Raw genomic sequence first — 17,029 nt, 5'->3', positions numbered from 1 at the left:
CATATTGTAAGTAATCTTTATTTTTAATAATAATGAGTGTAAGTTAAAACATTCCATACTTTTTGAACTGACAATTAGGGTGGGTTGCACCATTTAACTTTAACTATTACAAACGTCAAATCTTTTGGCGAGACAGATCAATCTTCAAGGGATTTGACGTCTGTAATAGTTAAAGTTAAATGGTGCAACCCACCCTTAATTTAACTGTTTGATTAAGTTGCCTGCGCCGGTATAAAATCTAACATTTAATAAATTCCGAGAAACTATACCTTGTTAAACCTTATACCTAGATTCCAGCAGTCATTCCATTCCATTAGCAGCCAGTTTTAGCTGAAATCTCACAATTTTCTTGTTAGTTTACCAACAGTTTCTGGTATCAAAGCTTTGGTTCCTCTTAGTAATTTACTTTTTACCTATTCTTAAGCAGGTTAAGCTGTTTATCATTTTCCTAATGTCTTTACTAGCTATTATAATTATGTTAATTTCTTGTTTCGTTTTGTACTCGTGTACCTATTCATTATTTTTAATTAGTCTAAGCAGTTTACTGTGCTTAGTGGAGTCCAAACCGGATTGGATAAAAGGGCTGATTTTTCAATGGTCAGAAAAATGTTATCTGAGGAATAAAATTGTCTGCTGTCACTGTCTTATACCAATATTCACATGCGACAGCATCAGAATTATTCCTCTGATAACTTTTGAATCTGACTACCTATTGAAAAATTAGCCCTTAATCTATAGTTAGTGTTATTGGTACTAGTGAATACTTTAGAAATCATAAGGTTAATTCGTCTATCAAGCCTGTTTATTTTTAAAATTAAAAATAATAATTATTATACATTGCAAATAATTATTTAAAATATCCATAATTATTCCACTAAGTCGAAAAGCAATTTCGTATAAAGACCGGGTGTACGTCTCACAATCGTGTACTTTGGAAAATATTCGTCTTCGGGGACGAAAACAAAACTGATTTAAGTTTACCGGGTAATAGTTTGTGCGGCTTACTGTGGGCTAAGTTGGGTTGTACTGAGCTGTTTACTCCGGGGACGGGGGCTAATTTTTGTTTTTAACCCGCGACCCAAAATGGAAGGTTGTGTAGTAAAGTAGAGCTTTTCCTTTTTGCTGATGACATGAAGTTTGCTTTGAAGATTGACAAGGGACAGTATCAAGTGGACCTATCGCGAACTTGTGTTGACAATGATATTCAGATTCAAAATGTATTGAATTTGACACTAATTACTTCGTAATTGTTACTTTGCTTTGGCTTCGCGATAACCCCGCAGCTTCGGCTTCAATCGGACCTCCAAGTGTAAGAGCTTAATGTTTCAAAATGCTTTCCCTCACGATGTTTTCATTCACCTTATCACTACAACGTTATTAATTAAAAAAAAGTAGAGGACCGTAGACAGAAGTTAAAGTGCACCGTTTTTTTACAAAGCGAGTAAATGAGGTGACGCACCTTTGCAAATTTTACGTGAAAATTTTATATATTTTTAAATACCCCTGAAACAAGTGCAAAGTTAATTTAAATAATAAAATGTTTTGACGGGTTTCCCTCGCCTCGAGTTAGGGGACTCCCCAGGGAGGGCTGTTCGGTCCTGGCTCCTTTTTTATTTATTAATTTGATATTTAATTATATATTTTTTCTGCTAAAATCTGGAAAACGGATCTTTTTAATTAAATTTTTATGGTAGAGTAAAACTCATGGATATTGTAAGGCAGTGTGAGAGTAGGTGTGTACGTTTATACTTACTTCTCGTATTGAGTGTCGCTTTGGAATCGTTTATCTGCCCAAAATATCGCATAAGTAAGTAATAATATTCTTTGTTTTTTTTTGTATAAAATGTAAGAACGTACATCTTGGATCGAAAACATTATGGTAATTTACTGTTTAAAACATCTGCATAATAATTTATGAATTTTACATAAGATTTCTCCTTAGATATCATTTATAATCCATCTCTCAGCTATAATGACGAGGGGTGACGTCACACTGAGCCAAAATGCGGGTAGGCTTAAACTCGGCATTATCATTGTGGCATGTTTGCAGAAATAACCGAGCGAAATTGGACAAATTAAGAGTAGTGGTGGTTTGGCGAGGATTCTCTGCATGATTTTGAACCGTAGCGAACGAATGTGAATTTTATAATAATATGCGTTCTTGGTAACTAGCGGATGCCTGTGTCAGGATATGTGCAAACATACTGAGAAAATATCTCTAAAATATATGTATATGTATATGGTACGGCGGGTCACCGTTTTGGGTGGCGATCGTTAGGAGATGCCTATGTCCAACAGTGGACTATAGAAAGCTGAGAGAGAGAGAGAGAGAGAGAGAAAGAGAGAGAGTATATGGTATGTGTGTAAGTATCATGTTGTAAATTGTTGTGGAATCAAAACTGTAAAAATAACAAATTTGTACGTATATTATTTGTAATATGTGCAAGGTCGCAATCAAGAGGTGTAATGATTTTCTTCTTTTTTTCCTTTAGCCTTTTTCGACCTCAAGGATCTAGGCCTCCTTAAGTCTATGCCGTTACGATCTTGAGCTATCTCTATCCACTTACCACCAGATGTTTTCCTTACATCGTCGGTCGATCGCATTTGCGTTGGTCCACGAGGGTGTGTCTCGTCATACGGTCTCCATTCCAACAACGACCCCTTCTGCCCCTGTATTTTGTAACTTTTTAAGAGTTAGCAACCGGTGATAATTGGTATCAACTTAGAGACTTATTAACCGAAAACACCAAAAATCTTAGTGAAAGAAATATGCAAGAAGCCTAACAATATATCCTTACATTCTACATAAACATTTGTGAAATCAGATAAGTCAGTAAAAAGTTATCTCTAAGTTGACATTCTATACCAACCAACCCCACTCGGAGTTACATAATAATAATAATAAAATAAAAAACGGGGGTAGAACGTGAAAGATTTTCTCATCCATCTAATCATCATCATCATCAGCCAATAATCATCCACTGCTGGACATAGGCCTCTCCAAAGGAGCGCCACAACACTCGGTCCTCGGCCTTCCTCATCCAACTACCACCCGCCATCTAATAAGTTGTGAAAATTTTATTATTATTTTTGGTGTACAAATGAATAGTACAGTCCTTCAGCTTAACCTAATGACCAGACGGTACAAGGTCACAGTCGAAGTGTGCCACAGTGTCGACACCCAAAGGCCGAACCCACTTCACAGTCCTAATTCCACTAGCATAGTTTTGCATTACTGATCCCGGGGGAAATACAAATTAAACAACTACAGGTATAAATTTCCCGAGTGCTCTCAATGTTCGGCCTAACGCCATTAATTAATGCCCGAACAGTGGTTCTCAAACTTTAGTGTAAAATTCTATTCTATTCCTATCGATATTTGTAGAGAAATATAAGCGAAAATGAAATTAAAATTGAAATTTTAAACCATTGCTATCACTATTTCTAATAATATATTTAATATTAAAATTTTTGGAAAGCTTTTCAACTACTGTTTGATAGTTTTTGTCATATTTATTTCTTTGTTTATACTGTTTGTTTCTTTGTTAGTTCAAAGTAAGTAGGTAACAAGGACTTTATATAAAAAAGTCATCAGTAGGTACGGTGGCCTGCACCTAAAATATACAGGCGGAGTTTTTAAAATAGCGATCTCAAGCTCACATGCTGCTCAAGCACATCCACATAAACACCACTGCTACACACATCACACACAACACGTCCCTGGATTATTATAACAGATGTAGCTGGTCCCTTCATCATCAGGGATCGCTATTTTAAAAACTTCACCTGTATACTTTTAGGCGTAGGCCACCGTACATCAGAAGTTTTTTTTTTCAAAATGTGCTGTTTTTAGTAGTTAAAGTTTCATGCCTGGATCCTGGATCCGTCGTCGGAACTATAAGAGCGATATGTGATCTTATTCACGTAACTTTTGTTTTTACATTATAACATAAAGTTTGAAAGCCACAGAACTGTGCCACTCTTTTCGTAATTTATCACGGTTATATGTACGTACGTGTATTATTAATGACTAGCATTTTCGCGTGTTCTTGCGGGAATGTGTGTTGCAAGAATAATCAATGCTACCATCGTATGAGAAATCCATAACGTATCTCCTCAAGGTTTATAAATAGTTGATACCTTCTTCATCATCAATGTTAGCAGTCGTCCTTAGGAGACATGGGCCTTATGCCGAAGTCTAAACGAAATAACATTTACGAATTAGTGTCAAAATCAATACATTTTGAATGAGAAAATCATTCTACCTTCATAAGAGGTTGAATGGCCGTGTGCGAGATGTCCCCACATATCATTATTATTACACTCAAATTTTCCCAACCAGCCATCGTATCACTACCATTGTTTACCCACAACAGCCTTGAACCCACCGATGCTAATTCCGAAACAGTCCTGCCCCCAAACAAATCGTCGCAATAAAAGCGTGAGTAGGACTTTGTCGCAGTGAAAACATTCAGAAGACGAGTGGCTCGCCGGGACCGGGTAAATAGAACTTGCAGGCTGTTAAGTCTTAACTTGGTGCGATTAGGCGGGGCTCGAGAACTCAGGGGTTGGGGGTAGGAGATGAGCGTTGATCTTATGCTGAGTTGCAGAAAAGGACCTTAAGAAAATTTCGCATTCACTGTGCACGACATTATCCATGTCGTAATATTGTTAAAAATTTATCGTATAAGTTGTGTACCTAATTTGTGTTTTTCCATGTTGTGTATTTTTGAAGGCGAGTAAACTATTTCTTTCTTTCTTTCTTTCGTATGTCAGCATTAAATATATGTTATGCCTCTTTCTGTCCGTATACTGTCATACAAGGCAGCACTATTTAAGGTTGAAATTAGCGTAAAGTTCCTTAGGAAATTCAGAGTAAGGGTGCTTTTCCACCGGTGTTGGCCTTTGTTATGGATGCGTTTTATATCCACCAATCATATTAATTACTCCACATTGCATAGTTTAGCAATGTTGGGAACGGATTTCTTCAAATCACCGTGGTGAGGCACTCTTGTGGTGAAGGAAAAAATATGAGTAAATATGAGTAACAAATAGTACGATGTACTAAATTTCCTATAAGTATCAAAAGAATTCATTAGGACATTCCTGGATTTGAACCTTAAGATTTCAATTGAGCAGAACTCGTCCTGTTATCAGTTTTATATATTTTTTTAAATATTTTCTTCCACCTCTTTTTCCATGGCTCCACTCTAAAGACTTTAAACAAATAAGACAAGCTGTTAAAGAGGTCATTGGAACAACAACAGTAAAACAAAAAACTGCCAGATCACTTCAAAACAACAGTTTAACGAACGGGATTTTTAAAACATTTTAGTTCAGATACGAGTATAGCAGCTTTTTAACACTGGCTATTACGTAAAAGGTCAGGTTTCATCAAGATTATTATACCTAGTGAAATTACTAATAATAAATAGGTGAACAAGCGATGCAAACGTTAGGAAACCAAGTAAAGTAATTATTTACTTGCTAAGAAGTATTATTTTGCGGCGTAATAGTGCCGTGTATGTATGATAGCTTCAAATATTAAGAAACATAACCAGCAATGAATTTATTCTTTAACTAGCAGTTCCCGCGCGCTTCGCTTCGCCTTAAAAAGTTTTCCCGTGGGAATTCCGGGATAAAAAGTAGCCTATGTCCTTTCTCAGGGTCTACACCATATGTATACAAAATTTCATTCAAATCTGTTCAGTAGTTTTGGCGTGAAAGAGTAACAGACAGACAGACAGACAGACACAGTTACTTTCGCATTTATAATATTAGTTAGGATGAGCTTATGACATGCATTAAAGCCAGCTCTGCGTCACTCCTTTTCAGCTTAGTATAGCACTCTTGTAACATCCTGTAGACAGAGGGATGTTTTTTTATATTTTCTATCAAGTGCACACTCTTAAGTGTTGTCTTTGGATCCCTTGTCACAAGACAGGTTACACGTAGCGAGCTAAAATTAATCACACTTACTTTCTTTATTTAGTAGTTGGAGTTCTGTGGTTGTGGAATTAAAATATTCATTTCAATTTAGACGATTCACTGTGTTGCTTCTTTTATTATTAAGTTTGGGTTAAATCATAACGTTTGTTGGTTAAGAAAATAAGGAGGGAGGGGGGAATCTCGTTAGACATCACGTGTATTATTTTTTTGTCAAAAAGCATAGATAGATAGATAGATAGAATACTCTTTATTTGCACACCAACAAAGAATCATAGGAATTACAAATTGCAACTTAATTAGGGTACAAAAGGCGGTCTTATCACTAAAAGTGATCCCTGCCAGATTGGATGGAGGGAATCAGATTGGATTGGGTGTAGTGTACATGTTAAAAGGAAATGTAGATTCATTAATAAACTACAAACTAACTATAATATTACATATATACTTACATAGAAGCATATTTTATTTCAAAACCAAAATTTTGAACGGCGCAAAAATTTGAACGATTTGTAGTAAGTATGACCTTGATTGACTCTCCCGCCGTTGCTAAGGAACTTTCGTTATATTTTTTCTAGTCAAAAATAGCCTTTACATAGACTTTCAAAAAAATACACGTGATCCAGGGGGGGGAGGGGGGGGTGTTCCCAAACCTCACCAAATATCACCAGCGGGGAGGGGGGATCAAAAAATGGAAAAACGACCTCACGTGATTAATGGACGGCCCCTAAACACAGGTAAATACAGAGAAAAATGACCACTAAACTACACTAGCCCAGCATGGTGGACTAGGCCTAAAACCCTTCCCTGAAAGGAGACCCGTACCGTGGGGACGTGATGGGTTGATGATGATGAAGAAGAAAAAACAAATGTCTCAATTATTTTCATAACATCCATGCATGGACCAATCATAGATCAATAAAAATACTTCACGCAAAAATTGACCAATGAGCAGGGTTCTAGATAACTGCCGGGCCAATACGGTATTGTTGATTACATTTTGGAAAGACTGACGTTTAATTTTGTTGTTACTATAGTTGATTCGACAGCCGTATTAACCGTTGTCCGGCAGAGATTAATTAACCAATCAGAAGAGACACGGGTTTGATCCTAGTTTTGTGTAAGTGACGTATCGGTCGGTCAACAAACTGTTCTCATTTGGCGGCGTGACTTTCAACATTGGGATCGGATAAATAGTGTCGGTATTATGGTATCTTATTTAATAAGATGTTTTTGGGTACATCGCTCTTACGGTGAAGGAAAACATCGTGAGGAAACCTGTACATGTAGTTTCTAGATGTGTAGCCTAAGTGCATCGTACTCATTCAAAAACAGCGATACGGCTAGCAACCATCACGTCAGTACAAATGTAGATCAAAAAGTGGGTGATCTCTTGCGAGTCTGCAAATATGTATGTACTTAGATTTTTTGTTGCACCCTTTAAAGTACGATAAATAATGCTTAAGAAATATTTAAAATCATATTTAATTCTAGAGTTTTATGATTTTATTTAAATCAACAGATTATAGTAGTATAGTATAGAGTTAAAATAAAATTACACGGTGTGATTCCTACTTTTTGTGTAAGGGGATCCCTAATTCTAGTGAACAATTTTCATGTTATATTGACTACAACATCTACTGAGCTTCAAATAATGAAAATATTTGATCCAATTCAATCATATTATTACAATAAAACATGTAAGTATAATAAAACAAATACTTATTATTAAAAAAGTTATTAACAAATTATGTTTCATAAATAGATACTTATATCTGTCAATATTGTGTCCTATATTGATTAAACTCATAGAAAAAGGCGGATTTCGGTGATAATAATCCCACTATTATTTGAAATACATTTTCATGTAATAAACAAAATGATGATAATACGACAGACTGATGCACATGATTTTAATGGAAAATGTCACACTATTACAATTTTGTCCATTTGTAATAGTTCAAGCGAAAATTAGTTCACAGTCCAACGACTCTCAAGTATTGAAATGCGGTGAAATATTTATTTATTTATTTATTTAATCCTTTATTGCACAAATATAAAAATAAGTGTACAAAGGGTGGACTTAATGCTACAAGCATTTTCTACCAGTCAACCCACAGGAGGTGCAAGAAAATTTTATTATAAGGTGTGCAAAAAGAAAACAACACTATTACTACAAAATTAAAAACAAGTCACTTAATAATAATAATAATTATCGTTTTTCGCCATAAATACGGCGCTGTGATGGGTAAAACGCGCGTTAAACGTCAATAACAGACCTGCGGCGGACGCTGCCAGTTAAGATTTATAGCGATAGATTGAAACTTTGAAAATAAATTATTTCCCTGCTTTAGATAAAAAATATAAGTATTATGAAACTAGCACATCCTTTTCAATGTTAGACTTATACACAAAAGCGATCTCTCCTTCGCATACTTTGTTGTTCGGAGTCTGTTCGTTCATAATGTTTTGTTTTCTCTCGTACTCAATTTGACTCGCGTAGATAAAGTAGATAAAGATGAAGTATGAAGAAAGTACTGAAACAAACAGATAAAAAAAATATTTAGTTATTTTGATATATGTACTTATTTGTAACACATACACAATGGGTATGAAATTCGGTAATTTAGTCCCCGAGGCAAAAAACAATGCCTAATCTCGTTAGGTACCACATATTTGGTTCAACAGGCAATGGGACAATTCGAAGAAATCATAAATAAAATATATTTAAATGTAAATATTATTCAGCAACCCAATTTAAATGTATAATGAAACAAAGAGTATAATTACGCCAAAAATCTTAAAAAATACTATATTTTCACCTATTAGGTATACCTTCTTTTGTAAGTAAAGTAAAGTAAAGTAAAGTAAAAATTGTTTATTTGCACATAAAACACATAATACCTAAGTAAAATTTAAATCTTATTTTACAAAACAAAAAGTATTCTAGCGCACATCTAGTAACTATTAGTTACTTGCTTTAGCTGAGAGAGAGCAGTTCGGTCCAAAAAAATTAGAGAGAAGTAAACTTAACCTTCTATTTCTTATAATAATGCCATAGGAGCCTAATGAGCCCTCTTTAGGGCAACCACAACTTGTCACGGAGAAATGTTACACAAAAACAAACCTCGGGAGAAATTAGTCCGTATTCCTTTGTGTTAGTGGCTGATGTTGTTTTCGCCGAATCACTGAGCAATCAGACAGTTGATTGATTAAATGATTGGCAATTTATCCACTCCACACTACCATACTGTTTTGGTGAGATTAACCCTTAATAGGGCATGGCTACTTTAATTTTTTTAGGTTTTCACCCTAATGGGTAAAATGGGCTCAATATGGACTCTTGCACAATACCTCCAAAAATAAATATCTGCCTTGCCTGTGGATCAAACCTGGGAACCCCCCCAACAGACAGTTCTAACCACGATGCCATCCGGTCGTTTAAATTACTTATAATTTCTAGAATCAGTTACATACAATGAAGACAATAAGAGGTTAACAGTTAAAAACATTTCTGAACAAATAAAACTTTTATCGAAAATTCAAGTCCATTACCCATTAGTGTAAGAGTAGCACAGATAAACTTATAATAATCTTTCCGTAACAAAAGGCAGGTCCTTTCAACACCCAAAGCAACTCAGCAGCGCTCGGAGGGTTACTCTATACTGACGAAAAACGAACGAACGAGAGCTGTTGTGCGAGCTAGGACATAGAGTCGTGGCTCGCGCAGCAGTGCTGCGAAACTTAGTTTTTGTCATATAAAGTGACCCTCCCCCGTTCCTAGAAAGTTATTTCGCTTTGTTGTACCAATAAATAACTGATCTAATTACAGTTCAATAGTTGCCAAAAGACTGCTGTACCCTAAACTAGTGTCCTCCTTTACCCGAGACTTAATAACAATCTTGCCTAAAGTGTTTCTTAGAAGTGGCCCACGCTTGGCCCACACTTTGCGGGCATTTAGGCCGGCTTCCCACGGTGCGTGGTATCGCGGACCACCTCGCACGACCTTAGATTGACAATATACGAAAAAGATTGTGTGTCACACACAAAAACAAATCAAAAAAGCTATTTACGTATTTGGTTTACTATCAAGCTGTTTTAAGTTCAACCTAATGACAACGATTGTACCAATGAATTAAGTCACTAATCTTCTAACCGAACTTATTCAAAATAAGAGCTCATTGGTAGAACTCCCAGTTCTTTGTAGAGACGTTTCTTTTCCACTGTCACTCCATCTCGTTCGTATATGGTTAATCTAACTGCCCAACGTAGGTACTGAAAATTTTCTGCCACACAATGGGAAAGGTCTCATCCGTGATAGCACAGGAACTAAACCTGCGTCGCCGTCCGTGGTCGTCCACTATACGTAAGGATCCGTAGAATCGCGCAACGTGGGATGATAACTTTAAAAGTGGCCCACGCTTTGCAAGCATTGTCAGAATCCATTACAAAATCAACGTCTCGCGTCCCCTACTTTTGAATAGCCTATATAGTAAATGGGTCGGCTACATTGTACTGTTTTCATTGTGCTCAAGACGTTATAAGAGTAGGTTGACAAGTTATTCAGGTAATAATTATGATAACAATAATACGACAAGTTTGCTGACATACTGAAATGAGGTTAGCTAACATACATACAAAGTTGTAGGTACAGGTTAGAATTTAATTAGTGACCTTCCCTTTTCCACGGAAGGAGCCTTCCAGAGTGACTTTAATTAGGCTGATGCTCTAGGTTGATGATTTTACGTACCAATATCAACGACGTACATTGCCGCGTTGTGTACAGGCTGGAGACCGTCACTGGTGATGATGAAGTAGAGCGAGCCAGCAATGGACGCCAGGATCCGGAGACTTGCGAACACTACGTAGACCAGTATTGGACCTGGCCGTTTCTGGAACATAGAGGTGTAAACCGTTTTTGCGGTGAATCAAATAATTTAATTATGTTTTTATGCGACTAAATTGGTCAGCATTTATAAGTTGGTCAACATAGCTACATCTGGGAGATTAGTCTTCTACATTCATCTATGAAAGCATAGAAACTAATTAAATAAATAGTCTTTCGATATAATATTTACTAAGTATACACCAAGTTTTCGAATATCCATTTTTCTTATGAATTATTTAAATTACAAAATAATGTTGACAAAAGTTGCCATTAATTTTATCCGCCTCTTGTTGACTGTACAAAATTGAACTGTAATTAAGAAAACTTCATTAAAATTTAAATAAGTTCTCAATTAGTTCAGTCTTTTACAAAGCTGAGTTTTTAATTTACCTTTCGTGGCAACTCTGTACATAGGCAATTTGAAAATTAATCAATTTATTTTTAGTTGCTTAATTTAAAATTCCCTTGAAGAAGGTGGGTTAAATACCTACATACCTACCTATTAACATGTTGATACTGATACTATTATTTGTAAATAATACTGGAGAAAGGTCAGATCTGATCCGCTTTGTGAATGTAAGTGGCCACTTACCAAACCTATTTTAATTGATTAAGTAGGTGATACTTCACAATATTCCTGTGACTTTTTTAGTCTGAAGAATTACCAATCTTTCCGCCCTTTTCCAAAAATTGTAGAACAAATGATTACCAGAATGACTCACGATTCATTATTCCATCTCAGTTTGTTGTACCTCTTTTGCAACACCCTGTGACACGGACAATTTGGGGTACAAAATCCACGTCGACCGGGTGTCGACAGTACAATCAAGCGGATAACTGACCTTGTGCAGTCCGTACAAGCAGGCGACGTTGACAGTCAGCCAACTGAGGTTGGCCAGGAGCATCAGACACAGGAACAAGGCTAGCCTCTGGATTGCCGGCCTCTCTAGATCCTTTAAGAAGAAAACTTTAATGATTATCTGCCAGTTTCTATAACTCTATCTACCGATGACTAGCAGTTACTTTCATACTATTTTGACACAATAAAAGTCACAACCTGTCAAAATCGTATGAAAGTAACTTCATCGGTAGATAGAGTTATAGAAACTGACATTTAGTGGTAGGCATAATTACCCGCACTAGGCCAGCGTGGTGCACTTGGCCTGAAACCCTTCCATCATTGAAAGAAGACCGTGTGGGGATGTGATGGTTTGTGATTTTGAGGCATATTGTGTAGAATGATTGAGCATAAATTTCACTATACACAAAAATATATTATATGTATGAATAAATCTAAAGCTAACGATTATTATTTTTTGCTTTGTGATAAACGCTAAAATTGAAGCAGTGGTGGCGTACCTAATGGATAAGGCCTCATCCTCTCAATCGAGAGGCCGTTGGTTCAAATCCTGGCCTGTACCAATGAATTCTTTCAATTGTGTTTTCAATTAAGGAGTTTAAGTACAATAATACCACGTGCATTTACGGCGATGGAAAACATCGTGAAGAAACCTGCACATCTAGATTTTAGATGTGTAGGCATTTTATGTGCATTGTACTTATCCTTAAACGGCGATATGGTTCGCAACCTATCACGTGAGTACAAATGTGCTGCGAAAAGTGGGTGACTCGTTTGTGAGCCACCTCTGACTACCCCTTCGGGGATTACAGTTGTGAGTGCATACCTATGTATGTATGTGTATGATAAACGCTATCCCTATAGACTAATTGAATTAAGAAGAACTACCAAACTAATATTGTGGTGAGCTCACGCCAGAAAGTCCTTTTTTAGGGTTCCGTAGCCAAAATGGCAAAAACGGAACCCTTATAGTTTCGTCATGTCCGTCTGTCCGTCTGTCCGTCTGTCCGTCTGTCACAGCCGATTTACTCGGAAACTATAATTACTACAGTGATGAAATTTGATGGGAATATGTGTTGTATGAACCGCTACAAAAATATGACACTAAATAGTAAAAAAAAGAATTGGGGGTGGGGCCCCCCATACATGTAACTGAGGGATGAATTTTTTTTTTTCGATGTACATACCCGTGTGGGGTATCAATGGAAAGGTCTTTTAAAATGATATAAAGTTTTCTAAAAAACATTTTTCTTAAAGTGAACGGTTTTTGAGATATCAGCTCTCAAAGTCGTAAAAAGTATGTCCCCCCCCCTCTATTTTTATAACTACGGGGTATAAAATTCTAAAAAAAATAGAGGTGATGCATGCTAATTAACTCTTTCAACGATTTTTGGTTTGATCAAAGTATCTCTTATAGTTTTTGAGATAGGTTGATTTAACTGTAATATTATATTTGCTGCTACGGAACCCTTTGTGCGCGAGCCCGACTCGCACTTGGCCGGTTTTTAAATATTGTTGTAAACACAAGTTAAACATGTTAGAATTAATTTGATGGTATTATAATTAAAGTTTCTACCTTCACATCGTCCAGTTTTTCAGACAGCACAGGGTCATCGCCACCGCCGTAGTCGAAGTGGTCGAAGCCATGAGTGGAGACCCCGAGAATGACGGTCAGGGCCAGTAAGAAGATGGAGTGGATAGAGTTGAAGGCCTGGAGGATGTTAAGGAATTGATTGAAATTTATTTCAGGAACTGTAAAAATTAAGTGAAAGATTATGCAGTGTGTATGGTATAGTTGTAATCATAATTATTTAATTACTATACTGGTAACCGTCAGCTGTACCGTATATATATATATATATATGTCCGGCGTTAGGTGACGCCGTATCACGACAAACATAAGGTGTAAGAATGTAGTAGTATAAAAAGGTCTTCGCACATTATAACAACTCACCGGCGACTCGACTCTATGCTAGAGATTAATATTTAAGCCCTGTGTCATATGTTCAAGGTTTAATTTCAAAAAATTATTATAAAGTAGTGTACAACGAGTGGCCTACGCATTGTACTCAAATCTACTGTTGAGTTGCTGCCGCGTTGGCGTGGAGTTGTTATAATGTGCGAAGACCTTAACGTAGTAGTAGGCGGTTCACCGTAATGTGTAGCAAGCTTGTGCTGTGAGAATTGTCAGGTGTTTTCAACCTGACTGTCAGATGTTTTCAATCTGCCTGAAGGCCTTTGACTAGGCCTAACGACTGCTGCCGAAACAGCAAACGGCGCTCAAAAAACGACCACTTGAAATCGGTCACCGATCCAATGGCCAATGCTTGACTACGGACACTTCGATATTTTTTTTTATTTTTTTATTTATATCAAGATGACATTCCTACAAATTTCGGTTAACCGCGTGTATGTTAAGCTGCGTACAGACCGGCCAAACGAACGCCAATGAACGACTTTCGATGACCTTCGTTGCTGCAAGGTGCCCTGTTTTATGTATGATAAATATCCATCGTTGGGCGTTCGTTGGGCCGGTCTGTACGCAGCTTTACCTGTCAACAAAATCTCAAGTTTTTAGTGATAAAGCCACTGACTAGCCAAACCTTTCCTCACGGTAACATATCCTAGTCTAGCTCTAAGAAGAAGAAGATTGGTATCATGACGGAACATACCTAGAATAGAATAGAATAGAATAGAATACTCTTTATTTTGCACCATTAAAGACAATATTACAATTCACAACTTATATATAAAATAGCACAAAAAAGGCGGCCTTATTGCTTAAAGCAATCTCTACCAGACAACCTTTGGATGGAAGAGACAATTTTAACATAATTAATGGGAGTAGAGGTGCAAGGTATACTAATTAAACAGTACATACTATAGACTATATAAATAAATAAAACAACACAATACAAAAAACAAACCTACCACATTAATTCAGCCTAGCACGAGTACATACCACGTTGATGTACCCTAGCACGAAGCAGCCGGTGTGGAGGGGGAAACAGAAGCAACACTTGGTGAGTATCGGCATTTTACGTGATATTCTGAAAATTATGAAATAAAATATTTTGGAATTAAACATTTTTGCAAGTGCTTATGAATGGAATAAGGTTAAGGGCTTCCATGTGTCCTATGTTAGTTGTTGTGACCTATCAACTTCGGCGCACTCTAGGTAGTCAGAAATCGATACTATTTTCGGAGGAATTGCTATTTTTAATTTAACTTTGGGGTATCTGTGAGCTGAGAGCATTTTGCTCCTAAATAATTATTAAAACCAATTTAATAATTTTTTCACATTCCATTTTTTGGGTTTAAATGAAACAAAAGAAAAAAATTAGAACCTCCTCCTCTATTCGAAGTCGATCAAAAAATAAAAGTAACTTACGTCTCATACCGCAAGCACACAGTCATTTTTAAAACACTGGCAGTCTACAAAAATAAGTATACAAACTCTATGCAGACTACGTTCTCTACACCAACGTGCAAAAAACACACTGCGTTCGAATTTTAAAGTCAGAATGCAAGAAACTAACCGCTTTTGCCTGTGTTGATTGTTATTTAATTGTTACAGCGTTATTGAATTCTTAACACCGGATGTTATTGTCCATTCTCTTAAGAATTTTGTGGTGATCACAATGATACTATGAGACTGCTTTTCCAGTAGGGAAACAGGGCCCCAAGTCTGCTAAGGAATGGCGGCACAGTTGTGTGTCGGTAGTATGGGTTTCGCACTGTAGGTATTAATTATCTGCATTTTAGGAAATATTTATTGCATATTTTTTAAAGAACTAACGTTTATAATAAGTAATAAGTTTTAAGTGTTTCATATTGCACTACTGGGACTCACTAACCAAGAGAAAACGGATGCCTAAAGTCGGAAAACTATTCAGATGACACAGCATTGAGCCGCCATTCCTTAGCAGACTTGAGGCCCTGTTCGACCGTTGTGTTACTAGGTATAAGTAACGAGCACAAAAGCTGTGAAATGCGTAGAGTTGGCGTAAAACTAATGAACTGTAAACACTAGTTATACTGAACAGGTGGTGAATAGTTTGTCTACTGGTATAGCAGCCTCAATATAATAATTTGATCTAGTTAATTAATATGCTAAAACACTGAACTCAATGGCTCAAAGCAGTAATATAATTTGTATCACAAATTAAAATAAAATGTTTTATAAGTAAGTAGGTTTTGGTACAAAATTCGAAATAATTTCAAATACCATTGAAAGTATGTTAGAGCACGTGTTAATGTCAGTTCAGTATTTTGTAATAAATCATCTGAAATAAACCGGTTGATAAATTTAATAGCTCTCAATCCGGACAACATAGATCATTTCCACGAACAGATAAGACAGATGTATTGAGAGCCAAAGTCTACTAAAGTACAAGTAACATAAATATAACCATAATATAAATAAATAAATATGTGGGGACATGTCACACACGGCCATCCGACCCCAAGCTAGGCAGAGTCTGTGTTATGGGTATCGGACAGCTGATATATCTACAAAAATACATAGATAGATACATATTAAATATAAATATCAACACCCAAGACCAGTTTACAAAATATATCTGTCTTTAAACAAATATCTGTCCCAGCCGGGAATCGAGCCCGGGTCCTTCGGCATAGCAGTCAGGCCCACTAACCACTACGCCATACGACCGTCTGAAATAAATCGTCGCTTGATACTGTTGGTTAATAATGTACTTCAATATAAAGGTGTGATGTTATTTAGGTATGTCTAATAATTATTTTGTATCGTACATACTTCGTATCACGCGTTAGAACGATGGCAAAATGGCCTTTTGAAATATAGCTTATTAATTAGTATTGGGCAACATATTAATGTTTCATTAGAAATAATGAACAGCTTCAAATATAATTTTAATGACACAAACTTTTGAATAAATTTAATCAATTACCTACGTATTTATTTATAAACACTTTATTGTATACTTACGAATCTACAGCTTTAATCAATTCAATAATGAGGAGACAAATAAAAACACTTTAAATTTAATACGTGTGTGAATTATAATGTATGTAGGTAGGATGATGCATGAGATTTCACTAAGACACTCACGGGCAATGAAAAAGTTCCACTCACAAAATGCCGACATAAAACGACCCCAATATTTTCAAACATTTCATTTAAACTTTTAACAAAATATTTCCGTTTTTAGTTGATAATATCCTGATGCTCTGATTAATGTAGGTACTTGTTGCAAAAGGCGTCATTAAGGTTTCGGTTTAGGAGTAATTTGGTGCTTTTCTTAGTGGGACCTTTTCATTGCCCGTGAGTGTAGACAGCAGCAGTAAAGAGT

General features: G+C 36.3%; 1 protein-coding gene across 1 annotated transcript; it reads right to left on the bottom strand.

Annotated features, from left to right (window-relative positions):
* Positions 1-8,165: 8,165 nt before the first annotated feature.
* LOC105389192 lies at positions 8,166-15,201 on the bottom strand. The gene is made up of 6 exons (XM_011560276.3): positions 15,085-15,201; positions 14,656-14,743; positions 13,270-13,404; positions 11,677-11,787; positions 10,697-10,838; positions 8,166-8,483 (listed from the first exon to the last, which is right to left on the bottom strand). The coding sequence occupies exons 1-6, from the start codon at positions 15,108-15,110 to the stop codon at positions 8,317-8,319; spliced, it is 669 nt and encodes a 222-aa protein (XP_011558578.3). The 5' UTR covers positions 15,111-15,201; the 3' UTR covers positions 8,166-8,316.
* Between the last annotated feature and the right edge of the window lie 1,828 nt (positions 15,202-17,029).

Source organism: Plutella xylostella, chromosome 14 (genome assembly GCF_932276165.1).
Source record: "Plutella xylostella chromosome 14, ilPluXylo3.1, whole genome shotgun sequence".
Lineage (NCBI taxonomy): Eukaryota > Metazoa > Arthropoda > Insecta > Lepidoptera > Plutellidae > Plutella > Plutella xylostella.
The sequence above is the reverse complement of the archived record's forward strand: the minus strand, read 5'-3'. Positions and strand labels throughout refer to the sequence as shown.

What these genes read in the sequence shown, in the direction of transcription:
- LOC105389192 (XM_011560276.3), bottom strand. Translation starts at nt 15,110, where the DNA reads ATGACTGTGTGCTTGCGGTATGAGAC. An exon ending in TGCTAGGGTACATCAACGTG is followed by an intron (nt 13,405 to 14,655) that starts GTATGTACTCGT and finishes AACATCCTCCAG; the next exon opens with GCCTTCAACTCTATCCACTC. An exon ending in GCTTGTACGGACTGCACAAG is followed by an intron (nt 10,839 to 11,676) that starts GTCAGTTATCCG and finishes TCTATGTTCCAG; the next exon opens with AAACGGCCAGGTCCAATACT.